Source organism: Spermophilus citellus (genome assembly GCF_964194105.1).
Source record: "Spermophilus citellus genome assembly, chromosome: 11".
Classification (NCBI taxonomy): Eukaryota; Metazoa; Chordata; class Mammalia; order Rodentia; family Sciuridae; genus Spermophilus; species Spermophilus citellus.
This window is the reverse complement of record NC_138192.1, coordinates 127071200-127093955: the sequence shown is the minus strand read 5'-3', so window position 1 is coordinate 127093955 and position 22756 is coordinate 127071200. Positions and strand designations below refer to the sequence as shown.

At 45.8% G+C, this 22756-nt stretch overlaps 1 protein-coding gene across 2 annotated transcripts in view; it reads left to right on the top strand.

The window, feature by feature from the left end:
- The first annotated feature begins 1576 nt into the window (after positions 1–1576).
- Positions 1577–22756, top strand: part of PID1 (phosphotyrosine interaction domain containing 1) — a 219616-nt gene continuing 198436 nt past the window's right edge. The window contains exon 1 of one of the 2 annotated variants that reach the window (XR_014018163.1): positions 1577–1935. Coding sequence is in view for 1 of the 2 variants with exons in the window: in XM_081262377.1 (XP_081118503.1) it covers positions 1906–1935 (30 nt within the window). In the remaining variant the exon portion in view is untranslated. The remainder of the gene's footprint in view (positions 1936–22756) is intronic. The other variant, XM_081262377.1, reaches the window with a different exon arrangement.

Below are 22756 nucleotides of genomic sequence, written 5' to 3'. Positions count from 1 at the left end.
CTTTTGGATGTCTGGGAGACAGAGGCCAGCTCCTCAGAGACAGCTCTGTGGCTTTGCCAGAGGCTCCTGGAGATCGCAGCATCACGTAGTGACTGTACCATCCAGAAGGAGCTGCCTGGAGCCCTGGATGTACATGGCCACTCTCTTTTGTGGGGCTTTGTGAGCCATGCACTCCAGAAGCCTTGAGAAGATGGAGTTTCCATTCCTACGATAGATGCTGGAATGACCCCATGAGCTAAGGGCTGGATTCTGTAGTGCCTTGATCCCTGGAGATCACTGCACCTGGGGGTGAGGGAAATGGACAAGCATGGGTGCTTATTTTGGCATTGCACAGGTAGTCAGGCTCCAGGTGTCTCTGTTGGAATGCTCTCAGGACCCTTTCCTGCCAGTCCTGCTGGCCTTTGGAAATTGCCTTTCAGAAGCCTGGGGCTGTTCTCTTCCTATCCTTCTCTATTCCTTCCTTGGGGTTCTGGAAGCTCTTCCCACCGTGTTCTTCTTGCACACTCTTCACCAGCCCTGCAGACTCAGCTTGACATCCCAGTCCCACCAAGCTCCCCTGATTCCCCAGCCCCAGATGGTTTCTCTTTCCATAGTCTTTTCAGAGGAGGGAGAGGCACAGGACATGAGCTGAAGTCATCTGAGTGCGCACTCTCTAGGTCATTTACTGGCTTTGTGATCTGGACAAGTGATCCAAACTCCACAAGCTTCACTGTTTCATCCCCACGGTGCTAATATTAACATTTCTCTAGCTGACTTGTCCAGAGGACAGGGAGAGCAGGGCCTGCACAGGAAGGGAGGGGGGTCTTTCAGGACAGCCAGCACTAGCCTGTGAGCTCAGGCCAGGGAGCCTGGGATGGCTTCCTTTTGGGTTTCAGAGCCTCCTGAGCACCTGGTGGATCTCAGGAGTCCTGTGGCTGATGGGGCTTGTGCCACCCTTCTCACCCCTCACCATGCAGATCCCTCCCCTCTTCCATATCTCACAACGGGCATTCCCCAGGGCCCTGATCTCAGAAGCTCTACTCTTCCCTTCTTAGGACATCCACCCTGTTATATTTTCTTCCTGACATTTATCACCACTGGATATAGCAACGGCTTGTTCACGTGTTTTCTCCATCATAACTATCTCCTCCACCTAGAATGCAGGCTCAGGAGAGCAGGAACACGCTCTCATATTCTGCCCCACTGTATTCTCGGAACCCAACGCAAGGGCAGGAGCATAATAGGTGCCCAGTTAAGTCGAAAGGGAAGAATGAATGGAAGTCTCTCTCCAGCACCGTGCCAGGCATGTCACCAGCGCTTCTGAGATCCCGGCTGAATGGAAGCCTGGGACCCCCAGGACTATGCCTGCCTTTTATAAGAAGCCGCCTCCCCCAACAGTCCCCAGGCCCTTTCTCCCAGCCAGGCTGTCCCCCTTTCCAGATCCTATACTACTGGGGCTTCCCCTGATCTGGCCTCGGCATTCGTGCCTTGCCAGGGTCCCGGGACTGCTGGGTCTGTACCCCCGACCCCCCCCCCCCACCGTGGGCCCCGGGCGCCCGCCCCGGGCATGCTCAGAGCGCGCAGGTCCGGGCGGCGGCAGCGGCGGCGGCGGCGGGGGGAGGAGGGAGCGGCCGCCGCCGCCGCCGCCGTGCGCTCGCGGGCCCGGGCGGAGCTGCGCAATCCTCTCGCAGCTGCGCCAGGACAGCCGGCGCGCGGCCGAGCCCACAAGTTGCCGGCAGCAGAGCGCCGCGCCGCCTCCTCCAGCTCGCAGCCCTCTGCGCCCACCCCGCTGCGGTGGCCGGCGCCAGGACGCACATCCCGCCGACACTGACCCCAGATGTGAAAGCGGGACTGCAGCCCCTCACCCCCCGGCGCGATCCACAGAGTCTCGCCAGCCTCTCCTCCGTCAAACCCCACGGCTGGAAGATGTGGCAGCCGGCCACCGAGCGCCTGCAGGTAAGGAGACCCGGGAGGCCGGGGGCCAGCCTGGAGGAGGAGGTGACCGGCTGGAGGAACCCAGTTGGTGGTGCCGCTGCCCACTTGCTGGGGATTTGCCCTGTCAGAAGCATCCATGGGAACTGGATGCTGTTGGCTTCACCCAGAGCCGGGTACCCTGCGAGGGTAAGGGGGTGATGAAACCGAGGACCACACTGCTTGGAGCGTTACAACTTTTGGCTTGGAGGTGTTTGTGTGCGAGTTGGTATAAATAATGTTGGGTTTTCTGAGCAGCAATTTTAGATTGCATTCCACTGACACAATTTACTGGTCTGGGATTAGGATTATTTGAATCCAGATTTTTTTTTTCTCCTTTTTGTCTCTAGGAAAGACAGAACGAATGATTTGTGAAAGCATCCATTTGCCAATGTAATTTGGATATGTCAAGCTTGGTTTGGCTTGGTCATGGTATGCTACTTATTTTATTTTCCCCTTATTCATTGGCTCTCTTCCTTCATCTCTCCCTGAATCCAAGCTCCTCCAGATATTTGAAAGTCAGAAGTTTAAGTTCAGGCAGGAATAGTTAAGTCCCCTGTTATCCCATCAAAAGTTTTTCATAGCTTGGTCCTGAAATGCCATACTGCCTGTGATTTGGATTCTTCTGAAGCTAGGGAGTTGAAGAGCGGGTTCAAATCAGAAAGAGGGATATTTTTCCCAGTGATACTCCTTCAGTGACACTTTGGGTCTTGGGATGGCCCTGTCTGCAAGGTTCGATGACTGCCTTTTGCCCACAGATATTCTCTGGGGGGATGGGGGGAGACAGCTACTCTCCACTGAATCCTGCAGTTAAACTTTCGGCAGGCTCAGAGCCATATTGTTTTGTAGTAAACTTCAAAGAAGTGTTTAAGTGGTAAAATATAGCACCACTGGAGGCTGAGCATCTCGGAAGACTTAGGACAGAGAGGCCAGGAGTCCTGGCTGGCTTGGGCGGTTTCCTCAATGAACATTCCAAGCCTCAAAGAGGCAGTCAGTCCCTCAGACGCTGGGCAGGCCAACTTTTGCCTGTTAGTCCTCATACCAAGAATTAACCTGCAGAGGGCATTGCATTTAGCAGAAACAGATGCCCCATAGCTCCATTCCAAGTCTCCCTGGCCATGATTTTTGGGGAGTGTGTTCACTTTAGCAAAGCCCCCAGACCAGTTTCTTGGGGTCTCAGACAGAATAAGCAAGAAAACCTGCTGCTGGCTTTGAAGATGAAGAGGTAGGTGACCAGGTTCCTGACATCCCTGTCTTATTAGGTGAACCTCAGCAGTGAGCCCAGTATAATTGGCACAAGGTGATGTAAATGTATTTTGGCAGTGGCACCAGATGTCAGTGGTGCATTTGAATTCCTCCTTTAGAACAAGGCATGATTTTGATTTCAAAGAAGCAAAATGATTGATGGGAGGTGGTGATTCCCATCCAAGAGCAGAGAGTAGCTTTTGGAAGTCCTTACAGAGATGTGGTCACAGTTCCTGGAGGTGGTATTCATGGCCTGGTGATCTGTGCCTCTGAAGAGTTTGTAGATTTTCATCTCTTGAAGTGATTCCTACTGGCTTGTTTCACTTAGAGAGTCCTGTCAGCTCTGGAGCACGTGACTCTTGGCAGGCATGAGCTCTGGCTTGAGTCCCCCTTGGAGATCTTTTCCTGACTGAAATGTTTCCCTGCTCTTCTGTGAAATGTGCACACGTGCGTTTGGCATGAGTCTGGGTTTTTTGCAGTTGAGTTTGCAGTGAGTTTGTTTTATTCCAGAGTGCCATGTGGAAAGAGCATGGTTTTAGGTTTTTCAAAAACTCTGGTAATCAGGGCTTATCACTAAGATCATCCAGTCACTGTTGGAAGGCACTTACCGATCTAGTCTCCACTTCAGATCCCCCAATTTAATTCGTTTCGTGAAGCCGTTTCTTTTTAAAAAATACATCTCAAGGCTTGAGGTTATCCAAGTGAGCCCACTGGGAAAAATCTTCACACTCATGGCTTCTTCCAAACAGCCACTGGACTCTTTTTAAAAACACAGAATCTGTAGACCTGTATGTTTTTCCTTTTTGCTTCTCGGGGAGGGAGCCGTGACAGTGAGGTGGTGAGTGAGCTGCTTGTAATAATATTTTATTTACATTCTTTGTGGTTGTCTTTGTCATGGTCTCTGTTTCCTGTCTGGGATTTTTTTCCTTCCCCTTCGCCCTCAGGCATGCTCATATAGAAACGGTAGCTTCCGATTCCTCAGTGAGTAGGATGCTTTACCAAGTCCAGATGCCAGGCCAAGGACACACATTAGAAATGGCGTTGAATGGGAAAATAGATGGGAGCCCCTCCCCGGTATCAGACCCACCGTCTCCCCTCCTCTCATGCAACCTCATTCATTTTTTTTCTCATTAATTTTTAATACAAACGTTATAACTGAGGCAAGCTGCAATGAAGAAAATGCTTCAAGGAAGCCTTTCCAGAGCTTCCAAATGGGATCAAGAAATCAATCGATTATATAAATACCTAGAAATCAAAAAAGGTGATAAAAAAAAAAGAGCCAACGTCCTTTCTAGTTGATTTTGCTAGTTCCTGTGGGGCGATGCTGATTCGAAGGCTCCATGAGAGTGTGGCATGGCTTTGCCTAGAGAGTCACCTTTTAACTAATTGGCTTTTGAATGTGGCAATTGGTTCCTGGGCCCAGGAGAGGGTATCTCTGATCAGATTTGATTATCATTATCATTGACCACTTGATGGCCAAGAAAAAAAAAATGAGGCTGATATTTTCTGATATGAGGTTTAGGTCTTTGACCCAAATCCAGTGGAGGCGAAGGGACCTGTTGCCCTGAGCAGGGCTGAGCCGGGTGATTGCTCATTCAGTCACAGGGACTGCGGCAACTTCATCTGCTCCCTTGAATGTTAAAACTTGTGTCGCATCCCACTCGAGCCCTGGCCGGGAGCTTCTGCCATTAAACATATAATAGGATCAAAAGGAATGTGAAGATTTAAAATACTGCCCCAATTTTTAAAAATGTAAATATGAAATTTTCCCTTTTCACCTTCTCTGCACAGTGAACTTTTTTTTTTTTTCCTTGCAGGGACTCGGTAGGGTTATAAATTTTTAAAGAAGCAGATTTGAAATGAGCTCTTTTCAGGCAAGTAAAGTGGACTTCTCAGTAGAAAAAGGCTCATTATTGCTTTTTTAAAATAGAGACCAGATTGCTTCTGACCTTGATATTTAAAATTTTTCATGGGATTCCTGATTGGCTTAATTGTTGTGCTGGGTGGATCCCTTCAAAGTAGCAAACCCATCTGTGCCAAATGTGGGCGGACTTTGCCATAAGGATCATGTATTTCCCCAGAGAAAATGTCTTCGGTGAGCTACTAGATGCTTTTTATGGAGGACAGGAAAGGAGACAAGCAGGAGAAAGATGAGACAAGACTGAGTTCCAGACAAAGGAGGCCATGCTTCCTCAGTGCCGTCATTATTTAAGAATAGGGTGTGGAGCTCAGTGTCAGAATTTATCGGAAATAAATTTAAATTCTAGCAAATTCTAACCATGGAGTCTATGAAACTGTCTTTCCACGGGGTGTTTAATAAAGGCTCCAATGCAATCGTTTGCCTGTCTTTCCTGAGATTCGGGTTTTCCATGGCAGAATGTGTAACTTTTCATCCCTGGGGCTGGATTTTGGCTTCCCACCGGGGCCATGCTGTCCTCACCTATCCTTCTTCACTTTTATTTTGGTCAAGGCCTGTGCACAGGCATTTCCAAAAGAGGGTGAGATGAGGGAGTGCAGGAGAAAAACCACATCCTAAAGACCTTTCTTGGGCCGATAAAGAAGGTTGAAGTTCTTAACTAAATATTGTTGGAGGAGTTAGAAGGTAAGAGGACTTCTTTCCCCAGGATGGTCTTGCTCTTGCCCTGTCTTGATTTGGAGCGTGGATTATTTTAGATGTATTTCTCTATGATGATGCCGGTTTCACTTTTCCCCTGAGAAGTGACACTGAAGAACCCTCCAACACGTCAGCTGCAGCCCATTAGACCTGGCTCATCAGGCAGAGGGAGAATGTTGGCCAATCTGATACTTTTCCAGGCAGACCAAATTGACAGCAGGGACTCCCAGCAAGGACAGGAAGAGAATGGCTGGCCTTTATGGAGTGTGCTCTGTGTGTGTGGCACTGTGTTGAATTTATTTGAATTACTGAGCTCATTTATCCCCCATAACCATTCTTACCCCCATTTCATAGATAAAGAAACTGGAGGCCAGAGAGTTGAAATGATTTGCGTGGGCTCAGGCCGCCAGAAAAGAACTGAGCCAGGGTTTGACCCCGGTGGTCTGGCTCTAGGCCTTCTTTCTCTTCACTTCACTGTGGTACAGAAGGTCGAGAGACATTGTGCAATGCTGTACACGTGTTCCCGCTGGTGCCATGAACCAACGGAATTAGCGCAATAGCTGATTTGCTGGCTCCAAGAGGCTACTCTCATATTCCTGCTGAAGCGGTGCAGTTGCCTGCGTTGGGCAAAGGCTCCCCTGTGTTTGGTGTCCCAGATCTTTGGGAGAAATAAACCTCTGTATCATACTTAGGCTGAAATTCCCAGGTGCCTTTGAAACTCTCTTCAGCTGAAGCACACAGCCATTTATCCAGAATGGAGACCTTGGAAGCTGCTAATCAAGCGGGATCACATATGTGGTCATCCCAATTTTAGACAAAGCGTGGGGAAGGAGAGACGATAGGAATGTTCTAGAGCAGCTGCTTAGAAAGCAGCAAGCCCTTCTCTTACCCAGGCACAGGTGTTTGGCCAAATCTGTTTAGATTCTGCTTTCCTTTTCATCCCATATAGTTGCAGGTAAGCATGAAGCATTGGTCCTTATTGTTCATAAAGAAAAACTGATGACCAAGTTATATTGTACTATGGTGTACATGAATAATATGTAACAACAAATCCTACCATTAGGTACCACTATAATGTAGTAGTAGTAATAATAATAATAATAATAATAAGAAGAAGAAGAAGAAGAAGAAGGAGAAGAAGCAGCAGCAACACTGTAAAAAAATGAGAGGAAGAAAAGTTGGGGTTTCATTGATGGGGAGCCTTAGTCTCTCTCAGAAGTAAAATGCTGTATAATGTCATTGACTCTTTCTCCAAGTTCATCAGCAAAATCTCTAACAAATAATTTGCAAAGTGTAAGCGCTGGGAAAACTCTGCCCCTTGGTTACCCATTGCCTAATGGTTCTTTCATGTTGACTGCACTGGGTTATCTTGGAGTGTTAGGCAACTTTTGCATTTTGTTTGATGTTCCAGATTATCTCTCTCCTCCCTTCTCTGCACACTGACTCCATTCTGTCCTGAAAATTAGCCCTGGAAGACTCTGGAAGAGTCAGCCCCTCACAGCCCTGCAGCTCCTGGAGGTCAGGCTGCCTTCCAGGGGAGTCTTTTACTCCATGAATAGCAGCAGTCCAGGGGCTTGTTAGTGGTCAGCAAATAAAACCAGCCCAGAAATGCTCAATGGCTGCAGTGTGCTGTTCTGTCCCCATGGGCACTGATCTAAACGGGAGCTTTATATGAGTAGAGTGAGAAGAAATAGTTGAGATGTTTGTCCAAAGACTTCTGTAAAGTCTAGTGAAATTGCTTTCCTATCAGTTATGTTAAAAAAACAAATCTTGATCCCAGTTGATCGAAATTAGTGATAAGGAATCACAGTATATTTGCCAGGTTCCACCCCTCAACCACAGACGGGAAGGATGGTGTCAAGGAACAGGAGGAGACCCGCTTTGTGCTTTTGGCATATCCCAAGACTCCCAATGTCACAGTGAGCTCTTCCACTTGGTGCTGATGCCACGTAGGTCCCTCATGGGGCAGAAGTCCTCTTTTCCATTCTTGATGGCCCAGGACTTCTCTTCCCCATGTGTTTCAACTAAGATCTTACTTGCATAAGGGTCATTCTGGCAATGACCTTATTAGCCAGTTTTTTTTTTTCCTGAATCAGGAGTCACTTGGTTAAAAAAAATCAATGAAAAAACAGAACTGCCTTTCTATAAATAATTTTAACTCAATTGCTTATTTGCAATGTTTCAGCATCGTTTTTTAACTTCTCTGAGTTTTGCTCTCCCTGTCTATAAAATGGAGACATCTACTTTGCAAAGATTTTGGTATTCAGTAAGTGCTCAATAAATAGGAGCACACCTGTCAGAGTTGGTCACTTTAGGAACAGGACCTGTACTTGTCCCACACCTCACCTTCCTCTTGAGTTACAGGAAGTTGTGGTCCCCCGACTGTAATGACCTTTACGATTGGGAGTTTAGTTTTTTCAGTCTCATAAGCACAAATGGGGTTGCGAGGTGGCCCTGGGCTTGGGTAGCTGTACACCCTGTGGTCTGACTGCTTGGGTCCTTGTTTTGGAGGGGCCTAGCTGTGGCTATCCTGAGTGGGTGTTTGTGGTGACCTCTAACACTTACTTAGTTTCTGCCAGGTAATGATCCCAGGTCAGGAAGAAGCATTCCTTTTTTTTTTTTTTTTTTTTTTTTTTTTTTAGAGAGTGAGAGAGGAGAGAGAGTAAGAGAGAGAGAGAGAATTTTTAATATTTATTTTTTAGTTCTCGGCGGACACAACATCTTTGTTGGTATGTGGTGCTGAGGATCGAACTCGGGCCGCACGCATGCGAGGCGAGCGCACTACCGCTTGAGCCACATCCCCAGCCCCAAGCATTCCCTTTTGTACATAGCAGATGTCACACTGAAGGTGACCATTAGCAAGTCCCATGTATATCCTGCCATTGAGAGTCTACTGCTCCAAAAGATATTTTGAGTTGGTTAAGTCATTCTAAAAGCCACTAAACACATAGCTGCTGCCACTCAGGGACAGTAGGAAGGTCACATAGTCGATGGGTATTCCCAGGCATGTTGGTGCCCAGAGGGCCAGCAGAGGAAGCGCTGTCAGAGCCAAAGTCCTGGGCCAGCCTTGCCTCATGGCCCACGATGCTGCCGGGGAAGCTGGCATTTGCCAGTGGCTTTCGTGTCATCTTTACCTTTCCTTTCCTGCCAGGTTCCCTTTCTATGGAGAAAATCAAGAAATATTATCTATGTTCCTCAAGACTTACCTTTGTGGAACTAGTAGTACTCTTAGGAAAAATAGCAAGAGCATCCAGCTTTTACTAAACACTTACTATATTCCTGGCTCTTATCTGTCCTCCCAGCGTGGAGGCAGAGCTGGGGTTCTTGTCCAGTTCGCTGGCTGCAGGGGCCACAATCCTCGGCAGCCTCTTGGATCATGCACGCAGAGCCCTTTTATTCTTGAGACGTTTCTAAAGGACAGGTTTTTTTTTTTCCCCCTCATTTATGGATGACATAATGGATGCCCAGAGAATTCAGGTTCAATCCAGGTTAGGTCTCTCTAACTCATTGTTGTGGGTAACTTTCACTTGAGTCTGTAAACTAACTTTTTTCTCTGCTAACAGAGCTCTAACTTGATCAGGGCAAGGATGGTTAGGCCTTAGTGTCTGGGAGAGTGGTCCAGCCTGGCCATGACCATCTCATCATAGTTGGTCCCGGGTTTGCCAGGAACATTTTTAAATGTTGGCATACAGGAGAGTATCTATTAGGGATGGCTTCACTTCAAGTGAAGCTTCTTGAGGAAAGAGCCTTCCATACCCTCCTTTCTTTTTCCTTCTATTGTGAGCGAAGCTGTGATGTCTGCCATTGTAACAGCCACGTAGTGATTCTGAAGCAACAAATGATAAGGCCAAGAGGCAATCTGCCAGGAGGCTTGGATAAGATGGAAGGGACTTGGTTCATTAAGTGGCTGCTGAATTTACCTTCTAATAACAGTTCAGGTTGAAAAATTACCACCTTCTGGCATTTGCTTAAGCCTGTATAGTACACTAGTTGGGACTTCTAATTTTTTGTACCTTTGACGTTGCTATTAAGGGTTCAAATCAGGTTAGGTCTCCGAATTTTACTCATTGCTATGGGTGTCCCCTCAAAAGATAAATTGAAGTCTTAATCCCTGGTGCCGTGAATATAACTTATTTAGAAATAAGGCCTGTGTAGATGCAGTTAGGTCAAGTGAGGTCATGTGTAGGAGGCCACATGAGGATGGAGGCAGAGCATGGAGAGAGGCTGCCACAAGCCAAGGAGTGCCAGGGATTGTGGCCCCCACCCAGGGCTGGAAGAGTGTGGGAAGTGTTCTTCCTTAGAGCCCCTGGATGGGGTGTGGTGCTTCTGGCATCTTGATTTTGGACTCCCATGAGACAGTTTCTGCTCTGCTGAGCTGTCCGGCACGCAGCAAAGTCATGCTGCCTCCTGAATGCCTGCTCTGCTCCCAGTGGCCAGGGTGTATTGCCTGTGGGCCTGAGTGCCCAGGTGGGGTGCATAGTTGCCAGGAGAAAAGGGCTCCATAACTGTCACTCTCCCTCGAGACTCAATCCATCCACAGTTTCTTTGTGACAGATTCTACCACCCACTGTACAGCGGGACGGGCCAGCCATTCCTCTACTGTGAGTGTCATCCTGGTGGGGAGCAGCAACTGCGGTCTATGTCCCCATCTTCTGTTGTCCCCTTGGAACGGGCCGTGGGCTGAGTGGTGGCTGCTGGCTGTTTTCAGACTTGAATTCTTGGTAGCCTGGTGTACTCCTTGTCTAAGGCTGCCCCAATGACGTGCCACAGACTAGGTGGCTGAAGCAACGGAGGTGTGTCGTCTACAGCTCTGGAGCCCTCCAGCAGCACTGGTACCTTCTGGACTGTGAGGGAGAATCTGTTCCAGTCTCTGTCCCAGCGTCTGCTGGTGTGCCGGGGTCTTCCACATCCCTTGGCTTCCGGTGGCATCAGCTCGGTTGTCCCACGATAATCTCCCTGCGGGTGTGTTGTCCAAACCTTCCTCTTACAAGTACATCAGTCATTCCTGTGGGTTCAGTGGCCTGCTTTGCTCCAGTATGACCTCATCTTTACTGATCACACATACAACTGCCCCATCTCCAAACAGGGTCCCATTCTGAGGTCCTAGGGGCTAGGATTCCAACATGACACTTTGTGGGGGAGGTGGGGGAGTGGGGGTAGGGACACAATGGAACCCATAACACTCTAGTGTAGAATTGGGTTTCTGCCATGCAGCAATCCATTTCTTCCCACTTGGCCAACCATCAGGGGGAAAAAAAGGGGGCAATGAGAATTTTGTTCAAGTCGTTGTACAGATGTGAAAAGGATCGCTACATCTACCGTGTGCCGAGGATTTAAATTAAAAAAAATATATACCTTTTTAGGAGAAGAAATCAGGTAGTTCAGAAGTATATAAAAAAGTTACTAACTTAGCCCATTCCCAGTTCTACCTCTGAAGAAATTTGTATGATCTGGTCAGTGGTTATTTTCCCTAGACTTTTGCAAACATATACAGATATATAAATGCATGTTTAGGTTTTTCTCATGTATTTGGGTTCTGTAGCCCCCCGTCCCCACTTCACAGCATTTCCTTGGAGCCTTTTATGATCAATCCATGCAGCTCCAGCCTGTTGCTCTTGGAGCTTATGGAGAAGTTTGTGGTAGAGTCCGGCTGCAACTCATGCCTTCATTTCCCTGTGAGGGGATGTTTAAGTTCAGTCCCTTGCTCTTTTACCTTTCCCCTGTAAACTGTGTGTTATAAGAATTTGTGCATACCCTCATGTGCTTGTGCCTGTGTTTCTTTATTTCTGAACTGTCAAATTGGAATGGCCGAGAGTGTATATGGTCTCAAATTGAGCAGCAGCTGTCAAGGAAGGCCTTTATAGACAGCTCTGCATGTTGATCCGAAATTCATGTCATTTGACAAAGGTACGAAGAAGAGAGTGGACCCGTGTCTTAGTTTGCTTGAGATGCTACAACAAAAATTCCCTAGACTGGTGGCTTATAAATGGCAGAAATGTGTTTCTTATAATATTAGAGAAGTCTAGAAGTCTAAGATCGTGGTCCTGGAAGATTCATTGTCTAGTAAGGACCTGTTTCCTGGTGCAAAGAGATGGCACTTCCTTGCTGTGTCCTCATGTGGAGGAGGGGGTGGACAAGCTTCCTTGGGCCTGTTTTAGGGCACTAATTCCATCCACCCCCAGGGCCTAGTTGCCCCCACAAAGGCTTCACTTCCTAATACTCTCATGCTGGGGGTTAGAATTTTCACACATGGATTTGTTCAGACCAGAGCAACTAGATAAAAGATAATAGTATTTTCAGCAAATGGCGCTGGAACAATTGGCTATCAACATGCAAAACAAAAGCCATAGCATCTATGACAGATCCAAATACAGATGGTCCCCAGTGAGCACTGGTTTGACTTATGGTTTGTCAATGCTACAATCATGCCAGAGCACATCCATAGGGCTGCTCTGTTTTTCACTTTCAGTATTAAGTAAATTGCATGGAATATTTAATACTTTATTGTAAAATAGGCATTGTGTTGGACGATTGTGCCCAACTAATAGGCTAATGTTAGTGTTCAGAGATTGCTTTAGGCAGGCTGGGCTAAGCCATGAAGTTTGATATGTGCATTGAATGCATCATTGACTTCAGATGCTTTCAGCTTATGATGAGTTTATTGGGACTTAACTCTTAGTACGTTGAGGGATTATGTTCCATGTACATTTATCCATACCTCATACTATACATCAAGGTGAATCAAAAGTTGATCATAGGCCGAGTACGGTGGTGCATGCCTGTAATCCCAGTGACTTGGGAAGCTGAGACAGGAGGATCGCAAGTTCAAAGCCAGCCTCAGCAATGGCAAGGCACTAAGCAACTCAGTGAGACCCTGTCTCTAAATAAAATAAAAAATAGGGCTGAGGATGTGGCTACTTGGTTGAGTGCTCCTGAATTCAATCCCTGCTACCAAAAAAACAAATAATAATAATAAAGAAAAAAAAGTTGATCATAGTCCTGAATTTAACAAAACTCTTAGATAAAACAGCAGACTATCATTGTGACTTGTGCACATCTGTCTAAGCATCACTACCATCATGATAATGAACAACCCATGGCATCCAAGAGCCTCTTTGAGTTGGGCAGAGATTTCTTAAAGCAATGACAGAAACACAATCAATGAACAAAACATCGAATTGTATCACAATGAAAAAACCTGTGCTCTTTAAAAATATTCTTAAGAGAATGAAAAGACATGATCTAGGCATGGAGAAAATATTGGCATATCACATATATAGCAAAGGATCCAGGATACATGAAGAAACTGTTGAAACTCAATAATGAGATACACATCCCAGTTTTTTTTTTTTTAAAAAATGGCATAATGGTTTGAACAAAAAAAATATATGGATAATAAGATAAAGAATAGGGCCACCGATATGCACATGAGAAGCTGTTCCATGTCATTAGTCATAAAGACTGCAATGAAATGTTACTTTGCAAAACTACTGGAATAATGGAAGTCAAGGAGGAACCCGTGTGCTCTTGCTATTGGTGGGAAGGTGAAGTGACTGACGCAGGTTAGTAGTTGTCCGAGGATGGCCAGGAGGAAGGACTACACAGGGGTTTGAGGAAGGTTTGGGAGTGATAGATAGGATCAATGTCTCCATTACGGTGATGGTTTGCCGGTTTACACATATATCAAAATGTATTAAATGGTGCAATTGACAATGTGTCCTCTATACCTATATGAAGCATTTTGAAGACACGAGTGTGGAATATTATACATCAGGCCCAGAGCTAGAAGTTGAAAGAAGTAGCAGTGCGTTCTCAGGATGCCCTAAATCCTATGGGTTCGCTGTAGCTTTCATTTCCCTTTAACTCATAATTAAAATTATAATTTTTTTTTTAGAAATTAAAATTGTAACCTAGAATGTACATAATGAACTCGGAAATTGTTCTTGTAGTTCTTTTCTCTCTGTTTAAAACCCTTTTTCATTGAGTTCCAGAAATGACATTTTTTCATCTCTCCCTGTTTGCCTAAGTATTTTATAGGGAAATTAGTGGTTGAACAAGAAAAGAAATTCAGGCAAAGGCGGGAAGTGCGTGGTGGAGCCTTGATCCTGGCTCATTCTCCATGGCCCTCATTCTCATCCTGGCTCCCAGTCTGTGCGTTTCTCATTCTGTTGGTTTTCCAGCTGTGCTGTCCTCAGGGGCCTTTGAAGCCCTCTATCCCAGTGCCCAGGAGACTCTGGAGACACTGCTGTTGAAGGAGTGACTCCAGGATTGTGGCCCCTGTGGCTGGCTGGCTGGATCCCTTCTAGCTATTCTCCCTTCCCTGACAGAGACACATAGGGAAGACATCTGTCTAACCATCGGTGACTCTTGATTCCTTTGTGAATTAAAGTAATGTGCCTAGCAGATGTAGGATCTGGGTTCCTTACGGAACAGTTCCTTTTCCTTTGACAACTAAAAATGTAGACTGGATGGAACAACTTATCCAATGGCTGTTGACGCTTAGTGAAAAGCATCCACAAAAATGACTTATCTATTTGTTTAAAAGTGTTTTTCCCCTCAAGAAGGAAAATTTGAGGCATTTAACTCAACACCAATGAATGAAAGCCTGTTTGATGAATATGTGAAGGGACCATGTGACACCGTGTCCGGTCTGGGGCCCTGTTCATGTGATGGCAGCAGTGTTAATAAATAACAGGCACGCAACGAGAGTCCCCCGTCAAATCAGGATGTGTGGTAGCCCTAGAAATGGCAAGTAAAACACTAGACTTTGGCTCCTAACTATTTGCTTTACAGGTGAAGGAAAGAGATGAAATAGGTTGAGGGTAGACACAGCAGAGGGGCAAGAAATCCAGGAAGAGGGAACACTGGGAAGTTGTGGGGGTGGGGTCGAGAATATGCACACACCCAGAGAGGAAGAAGGGGAGAGTGGAGGGCATCACACCGACACTTAATGCTGTCTCTGACACCTTCCTGGCTCCATAAAGATGAATGTCACGCTCGATGTGCAGAAAAATATATTCATTCATCACATGCTCACACCTGCTTAGGTGCTGAAGGCTTTGTGGAGTATCTGACCCTGTTGGAGCAACGCTGCCTGCAGATGAGGAGACTGGAAATTGGAGATTGATATATGCAGACCCAAAGACACAGGGCGGGGAGTTTGGGGCAAATGGGAGATGATGAGAATATTTCTTTAGATTACAGGTCAGGCCACCAGGGACCTGTACAGACTACGGACAGTGGAGAGATGGTGGGGCTTTTAATCAGGCACCCATGGCTGCTTTACTCCAGGGTAAAGTCAGGGCCTCTGTTTTGTGTTTTGTATGTGCATTTTCTCAAGTTGAAAATGAAGACAATGGTTGTGAATGTTGAAGTATAAGAACTTAGCATAGTAACGGGCATACCACAGGGAGTTGGTAGATACCAATGCCTTCCCCCATTTCAGATCTGAGGGTCAACGGGGGATAGAAACATTGAACTTTAGAGCCAAGTAGAAAATGCAAGTTTGGCACTTCCCATAGTGGGTTCCATGAAGCGTGAGTTCATTGAGTTGCTAGTGGGAGACCTGCCTCCCAGGGCCTGGGGTCCAAATAGTCTGGGAGGCTCTAGGGAAGCCTTGTAGGTCTGGTTACCTGGTGCAGGACTTCTCATAGCCTTTAGGGTGCTGGTGCCCATGGGTTTGCAGGTGGGGGGAGAAGATGGTCCTGGCCACTTAATGAAGGCGCGTTCCACAGCCTGGGGCACGTCAGTGTAGAACTTGAGCTCCTCTAAGTCCACCAACCATGGGGCTGAGGCTTGGCTCCAGCTCGCAGGAATGTTTCCTTTGGCTCCTGCAGTGGATATAAAAACTTTACAAATGAGTTTCCAGGATTTAAAAATTAGAAGAATTTATAAGGAAAGCTGGACTTTCTGATTCTTTTTAAAAAATGGGCACGTCAGACCACAGAGGGCCTGTATCTTCATAGAGGGACCACCAAGCAGCCGCTGCTGCCCTTGAATGGGAAGAGCATGGCCCCAGCTTGTCCCAGGTGTCAGTCACAGCTGACACTCTTTGACACAAGAACTGAATCTTCAATTCTTTCCTTTTGGAGTCAGGATGAGATCCTTGATTCCCGGTTCCTAAAGGCCAAGGTGATAAACGGTTTTGTAGCAGAGTTTATTTGTGCAGCATAGTTTATTGCTCTCTGGTAGCTGACCTTGAGGTCCATGTAGGCAGCTCCTCTCTTCTCTCTTTGGGGAACACGTGGTTGGCTCTTCTCTCCCGGGTACGCAGAGGCACAGGAACTACAAGTGTTGTTGCCTATCCTGTTTCTAATCCAGAGCACATGAGAGGGCTTCTGCAGAAGTGGGTGGCTTCTTCTGCTTTTAAGTAAATGCAGAGCACTCCTTCCTACATCTCCCACTCCAGGCAGCCAACGCTTCTCACTGTTATGGTATTGGCTCAGTTGGGGCATTTATACTGCCAAACATTGGAATAGATTGCTTCCAAAAACGGGGTAATGTGAAGGGTGGAGGAGAGTTTTTAATTTCAACATTTTCCTCATAGATTGTCAGCCTATGAAGAACCGTAGAAATGCTGCTTCAGAGAACCCAACCGGAGGATGTTGGAGATGGTGGCAGCACTGCCTTGTTTAGAGAATCCCATTTCTACCTCCCCCACAAAAAAGAACCTCAAAAGCAATTTGCAGACTTTTCCTGGTCCCCCTGGGAGCAGATCTGCTCTGGAGTTTCACTGCCCATTTCCTGCAGCTACAGATTCTATTTTTAGCATGCAAAGTACCTGGACTCAAGTCACACAGTGGCTTGAGCATAACAATGCATCACGCCTCCCACCTTCAACCCATCTTCTTGTTTCATGAAAGCACACGTGATCTACAAACTAAAAAAATACAGATATACATTAGATCCTTATGTAGTTCTGAAAAGGCTGGCTTTTGATTAGTAAGGGGGCAAAGTCACTTGCTTTTAAAGTTCTTTCCAATAAAAGGTAAAAATATGGTTTTAAAACAAGACCAAAATGAAATCCCTCAAATAACAATGATGAAAGGAGAGATTTAGTTGTATTTGAAAACCTAAAGTTATAATTAAGGTTAGAGCTGAGTTTAAAACTTTCAGCTTTGAGCTTCCTGGCAGCCCAAGTAAGAAAAGAAACAGGGCAAATTACTTAATCCTCATTCTCTAATAGAAGAAAGTACACCAACTCATGTGGGGCCCCAAACTTTTTCATAGCTTGAAGTAGTCCCTGGAATATACCATGTAGCTCTTTATATGGGACATTGTAGCACAGATTTCGGGTAATAGCATTAGTTGCAATTTTGTCAAAAAATAAACAACAGGAATGCTAAGACTGTTTATATAGAAGTAGAAGGGGACATCTGGGGTGGTTTCTACTTAGCTGAATTTCCCATTTTCTGGTAATAGCATTCTGATTTTCTTTGGGGAGCTGTTTTCCCCTGTTCCAATGGGAAGTTGCCATCCAGTTTCAGGGGAGAGGTATCTGTTAGTCCATGTGCTCTCTTTTAGCCACAGGGTCACTAGTTGTCCCAGCTAGATTCATTAAACACTTCCACCCAGGAGCTGGAATCCTGAGTATGATGACCCAGGGAATGAAGGCAGCCAGGGCTGATAAACCTGATAAATCCCTTTTCTGAAGATTGTCTATGGTTCTGCTGCATAGACTCTGGGAACTGATCCATCCTTCTCCTTTCTGAGCTTGGTCTTCCCACCCTCCTGTCAATCCAGGGCCATTCCAATATTTAGATTTTTTTCCTGCTTATGTTATGTGCATAATTTGCTCAAAAGAGATAAGTCATAATTGGCTGATCTCTTTGAGAGTTGGTGTCTGTAGCTTGGAACCACAAATCTCCGATGGACCTGCGGGTAGAATTTTCCCTTGAATCACTAACGTTTAGTCTGTTGTTTTATAAAGTTGGTATCCTGAGGTGGGCATAGGTAGGTGATAAGAGAAAGAGCCATTCTTGAAAACTCTCAAAGACACGGAAACCCACATGGATACACACACGTTCTTGCAAATGACTATGTATTCCTTGTAAAAAGCGTGCTGGGAGATGAAGAAAGGGTGCACACCATTATTTTCTGTTCTGCACATATCCTTACTTTATTAAGTGACTTTGAGCAAAGATAATCCTAATTAATAGTTCTGGCCTGTGGCTCCCATGTTCTGGCCCATCTTTGGAGAAAGATTTTTGTCCTTGTTTATCAGGGTGTAGCCCTGCTATTGGCATCTGCTATAAATCTTAAGGTTTTTATAACTTGGATGTCACTCTCACCTTCCTGCCAAATCTCTGCACTGAAAATGTAGAGTGTCATTTTAAGTAATGATGCTTTTACTGCATCCAAAACAAATAAAGGAATTTTGGTACACATTACAAAATGAATCCCTCTTGTTTCTGAGCTTGGAATGGAAATGGTGTTAGGGATGCAAACAGCTGTTTTGGCCAAAACAGTTAAAGAAAGACAGGGTCACAGGCTGTCTGGGCTCATTTCTTGAGAAACACTTGTAGTCCTTGGATAAAAGTGTGAATGGCTCCGTAAGTTCACTCTAGGACAATGTAGATTCTTTAGTCTACAGAGTTTAATACCTCCATGTCTGGCAGTCCTGACGTTCTGAAAAGAGAATGTAGATCTCAGTCTCGAGGCCCTGCTTCCCCACTTTGATTTCACACAAGGAGGAAATCTTCACCACGAAGCTCTCTGGACCCAGAGAAGTTCATCTGGCATCAGTTAGCTGGCTCACCCTGCCTTCTTCCCCACCCACCTTCTGGTCTGTGCTGCAGGAGCTTGGTGCTTCGTGGAAAATGAACGGCATGGGCAAAGTGCAAATCTGCAAATCTGCAGAGTCCTACAACCAAAGCGAATTCAAATTAGTGTTCCCCAGGTGGGAGTCGTTTTAAATATTCAGGTAGAGAGCGCAGCCAGTATCTGTTTAGAAAATTGATAGATGGTTTTCTGGAAGTAAGGCAGTCTCGGGAACAAGGAACACAGTTTTAAAACCCTGTAACTTCACGTTTCCTTCTCTCTCTGTGTTAATGGTAAATAGCAGAGCTCAATGCTGATCCCTTTACGCCTTGGCCGGGAGAGTTGGCGTTTTTCTTCATAACGTGTAATTCAATGCCTTTGCTGAACAGGGGCTGACCCGTGAGATATGTGTTCGCTCTGAACTGGAGGGCATGTGGCTTGGCAGGGTACCTAGGGGCAGGGCAAGCACTCAATGAAAACTCAGAGGCAGTCTTTTGGAAATAAAAATTAATTTGCATTTACAGGGAGCCCTACTTTGGACATGAGGGAGAACTGCTCTGCAGTTCTGGACCTCTCCTTTACTTTCCCTCTCTTCCTTTCCTGCTTCTCTCCTCCTCCTTTCCCCACAATGAGAGAGAACGTTCTTTCCATTCCTGAATTGTTTGAACTGCCTTGCTGACTGCTGAGCCTTTCCGACATATTTTGCAGCTTTTTCAAGGGGCTACCACTACCTCACCTTTCTCCCATTTTTCTTTTTCAATGGCCCTAGGCTCTCGTGGGTTGGAGGTCACAGCTGAATTGAACAGGACAAGTACTCTGTTGCTTCACAGCCCTTGCCTGTTGTTGTTGTTGTTTTTATCTTTTGAATCTATTTTTATTGGCACATTGTAATTAGACACAATGGTGGGATTTATTATGCCATCTTCATACATGCACATAACATAACCTGCTCACTCCCCTTCCTCAGGACCTTCCTTCCTGACCCTGCCATCCACTTGCTGTATTCTTATGATGTCCCTTTTTTTCCTTTCTTTCTTTTTTCTTTTTTTTTTTTTTTTTAACTTTTTCTGGCTTATGTTTAAGAGGGCATTATCTCTGCATTAGGTGGTCATCAAAACTCATGTCTTGGATTATAGATGATGGAGACAAATGGATTCATTTTGATCCAAGGACTGAAGAAATAGATATATTGTGGATTTCTTATTACAGGCACTGAGAGTCTATTTTGGACCTCAGCAGATGCTGGCTTTTGCTAAAGAACAAGGTCTTTATCTTTGTCATTTCAATCACTGGCCCTTAAATAGGAAATCTACTTTTGATTTGAGTTGCTAATGCCCACCTGTAAATAAGGAAAAGAGTGACAGAGCATATTCTTTATCTCTAGCATTTCCTGGTGCATCTTTGAGGAATTTTTATGGAGTATAACAATTTCATAAGTGTTAACATTTAAGAAAACAGTTCCCATTCTAAGTATGAATGGAAGCCTGCTTTCGAGATTTCAGACTGGATTAAGGCTGGTCACAGCAGAAGGCAAAGTCATGTCTGAGTCAGAGCTCACACTCGTGGGGGTCCTGAGTACGACCCAGACAGTGGAAAAGACTCAGATGAAATGTCTTTCTGTTGACTTATGGCCTTAACCGACGGGTCTTGGAACTCAAAAGGGTCAGGGAATGACATTGAGACATCTGTTAACCTTGTATGCAGTAAGCATTTGGTATGGACTGAAAAAATGTAAGCCACGGTGATGTCAACTGCTTTGCAAATCCTGTGTGCTTTATTACAGCAAATATTTTTTGGAGTCATTCCTGATTCGTGGTGGATTTTAGGCGTTATGCATATTTCCAATCAGTGAGCACCACTGTGTGCTGTATAGAGCAGCATCATTTTAGATCTGGAAGCAGTTGTGATACTTGAAGAGCCGGACTCTACCGATTTCATGAATGCACATCCCAGGGTGGAAAATCCACGGGCTGTGGCTGAGACTGGCCGCACTGCTTCCCCCGTGTCCAATGCCTACAGGTTTTACTTTAACATGTGTCTACTGACCTTTTGGTTTTGGGTGAAGAACCCGATTAGGTTCTAAAGTGGGTAGAAAGAAGAGGTCCTTATGCTTCAGGAGGTGTCTCTCAGTTCCACAAGAAGTGGATTGTAGTTACATGGGAATCTCCCGTGCTATGCAGGAGGGATGGGGCCCTTCACAGCCCTTCCCTTTTCCTTAGGAAAATGAAAGCTTTCCTGCAGCCTGTGTCCTGTCCGGGAGGTCCTGAATTCTCAGATGAGAACTGTATATGCGGCCCGGCCCTGTATTTGCTTAGGGCAACAAACCATTTTGACTGGGTGTGTTTTTGCCCCCAGCTCAATCAGGAAATGGGGAAGATGCTGGGCCACGCACCCTCTGCTCTGTCATGGGTGCTAAGTCAGGGTGGGTGTGAATATCCCAGCACTCCCCAAGTTTGTCAATCTGCCTGGGAACCTTTCCGATTTCTCCCTGAGGCCTGGTGCCACTCAGTTCTCTGATGGGAACTGTCAGCCAGCGCTGGGTCAACTGGTTTTCCAGCCTGATGGCACGTGTTGAGACTCGCCAAGACCATTTTTTTTTAATGATTAAAAAAAATCGCATCTGAGTGCTCAGAAGTTTGTAATTTTCATGTTTGGGTGGTTGCTGTTTGGTTAACTTGTTTGGGAAAATGTCATTTAACGTCCGTCTCTTGCCATTTCATCTCCTTTCCTGCCATCCATTGCACATCAGATGTGAGAAGATTGTATGGAACCAGGCCAAAGGGACTGAAATGTCAGTGACTAGGTGGAAACACTTCTTTCCTCCTCCTCTGTGGTTGGTGTCTGTAAAGTGCCTTGATCACACGCTGAGAAGTGGCTTTGATGCTTTGGCTCAGGGTCACCGAGTCTCCGTCTCCTCTGTGCACGGCAGGCCATTTTCCACCTGGGTGTGTTCTGGTGCGTGGTGCCTTTGCCAGTGTGGTTTCCTTTCCGTCCCCTGCCTGCTCTGCCTCTCAGAGCAGATGGAGTTGCCTCACTTCTGCCAGCGCCTTCTCCGCCCAGCAGGTGCCGTGAGTCATCCTCCCTCTGTCTGCCTCAGTTGTACCTCTCAGCTCATTCGGCTTCTTCTCTGTGGTAGAATTACTTGTGGGCCTCCATCTTCCAAGACCCTGTAAGCCCCCAGGGACTGGGGCTGGGCCCTCGTTCACCACCAGGCACCCCATGCACCTGGCTTAGTACTTGTGACGTGGATGGAAACTCGAAAGGGGCTCACCGAAGGTATGGATTTACATAGTGCTTCGGTACACGAGTGATTTTGTGACTTATTATTGCTACCTCTTAACCCCTGTGCAAAGAAAATTTAGAGATGGATTCCCAAACAGATTTTGGTGCTAGAAAGCAAGGAGGTGCTCAGAAAGAAAAAAGTTTTAAGAAGATACAGGCTGGGCACAGTGGCACATGCCTATAGTACCAGAGGCTTGGGAGGCTGTGGCAGGAGGATTGCAAGCTCAAAGCCAGCCTCAGCAAATTAGTGAGGCCCTAAGTAACTTAGCAAGACCCTACCTCAAGATTAAAATTAAAAAGGTTTGGGGTTAAGTGCCCAGGGGTTCAATCCCTAGTCCCTACCCACTTCCTGCAAATAAATAAATAAATAAGAAAGACATGGAAGCCAGCTTGGCTTTTATTGACTAAATATGGTACATATGGTACAATATACGTCATATCCCAAAATAAATGACAGTGGTTGTGGATTATATCCCATCGAACACAATAAGAATCTATTTATATGTACTAAGATTAACTTTTTTAAAATAAAAAATATGTAAATTAGTGAACAGAGGAAATCCCTTCCTGATAATAGAGTGTTCATCAATAAAGAAGAAGTGATATTTAAAAATCACCATTTTGTGATCATCATTGTAATAACTGAGCCAGGCAAGAATCACGGGTGAGGTCTCAAACTTGTGGGAGGGTTTAACGTGAAACAGGCTGTTTATACAATCTCAAGTGTCTCCCACCAATTATAAATTGAGAAAGAGAAAGCAGTAACTTCCCCATGAAGTCAGGTGGACGTCACCTTAGAGAGAGTTAGCGTCACCCTACTGCGGCTGACCTTTGTCACCTGTCTCCTAACAGGACCTCTAGAAGGCTCACTCTTTCTGTTCTGGGAACATAGGCTCCAAAATAGCT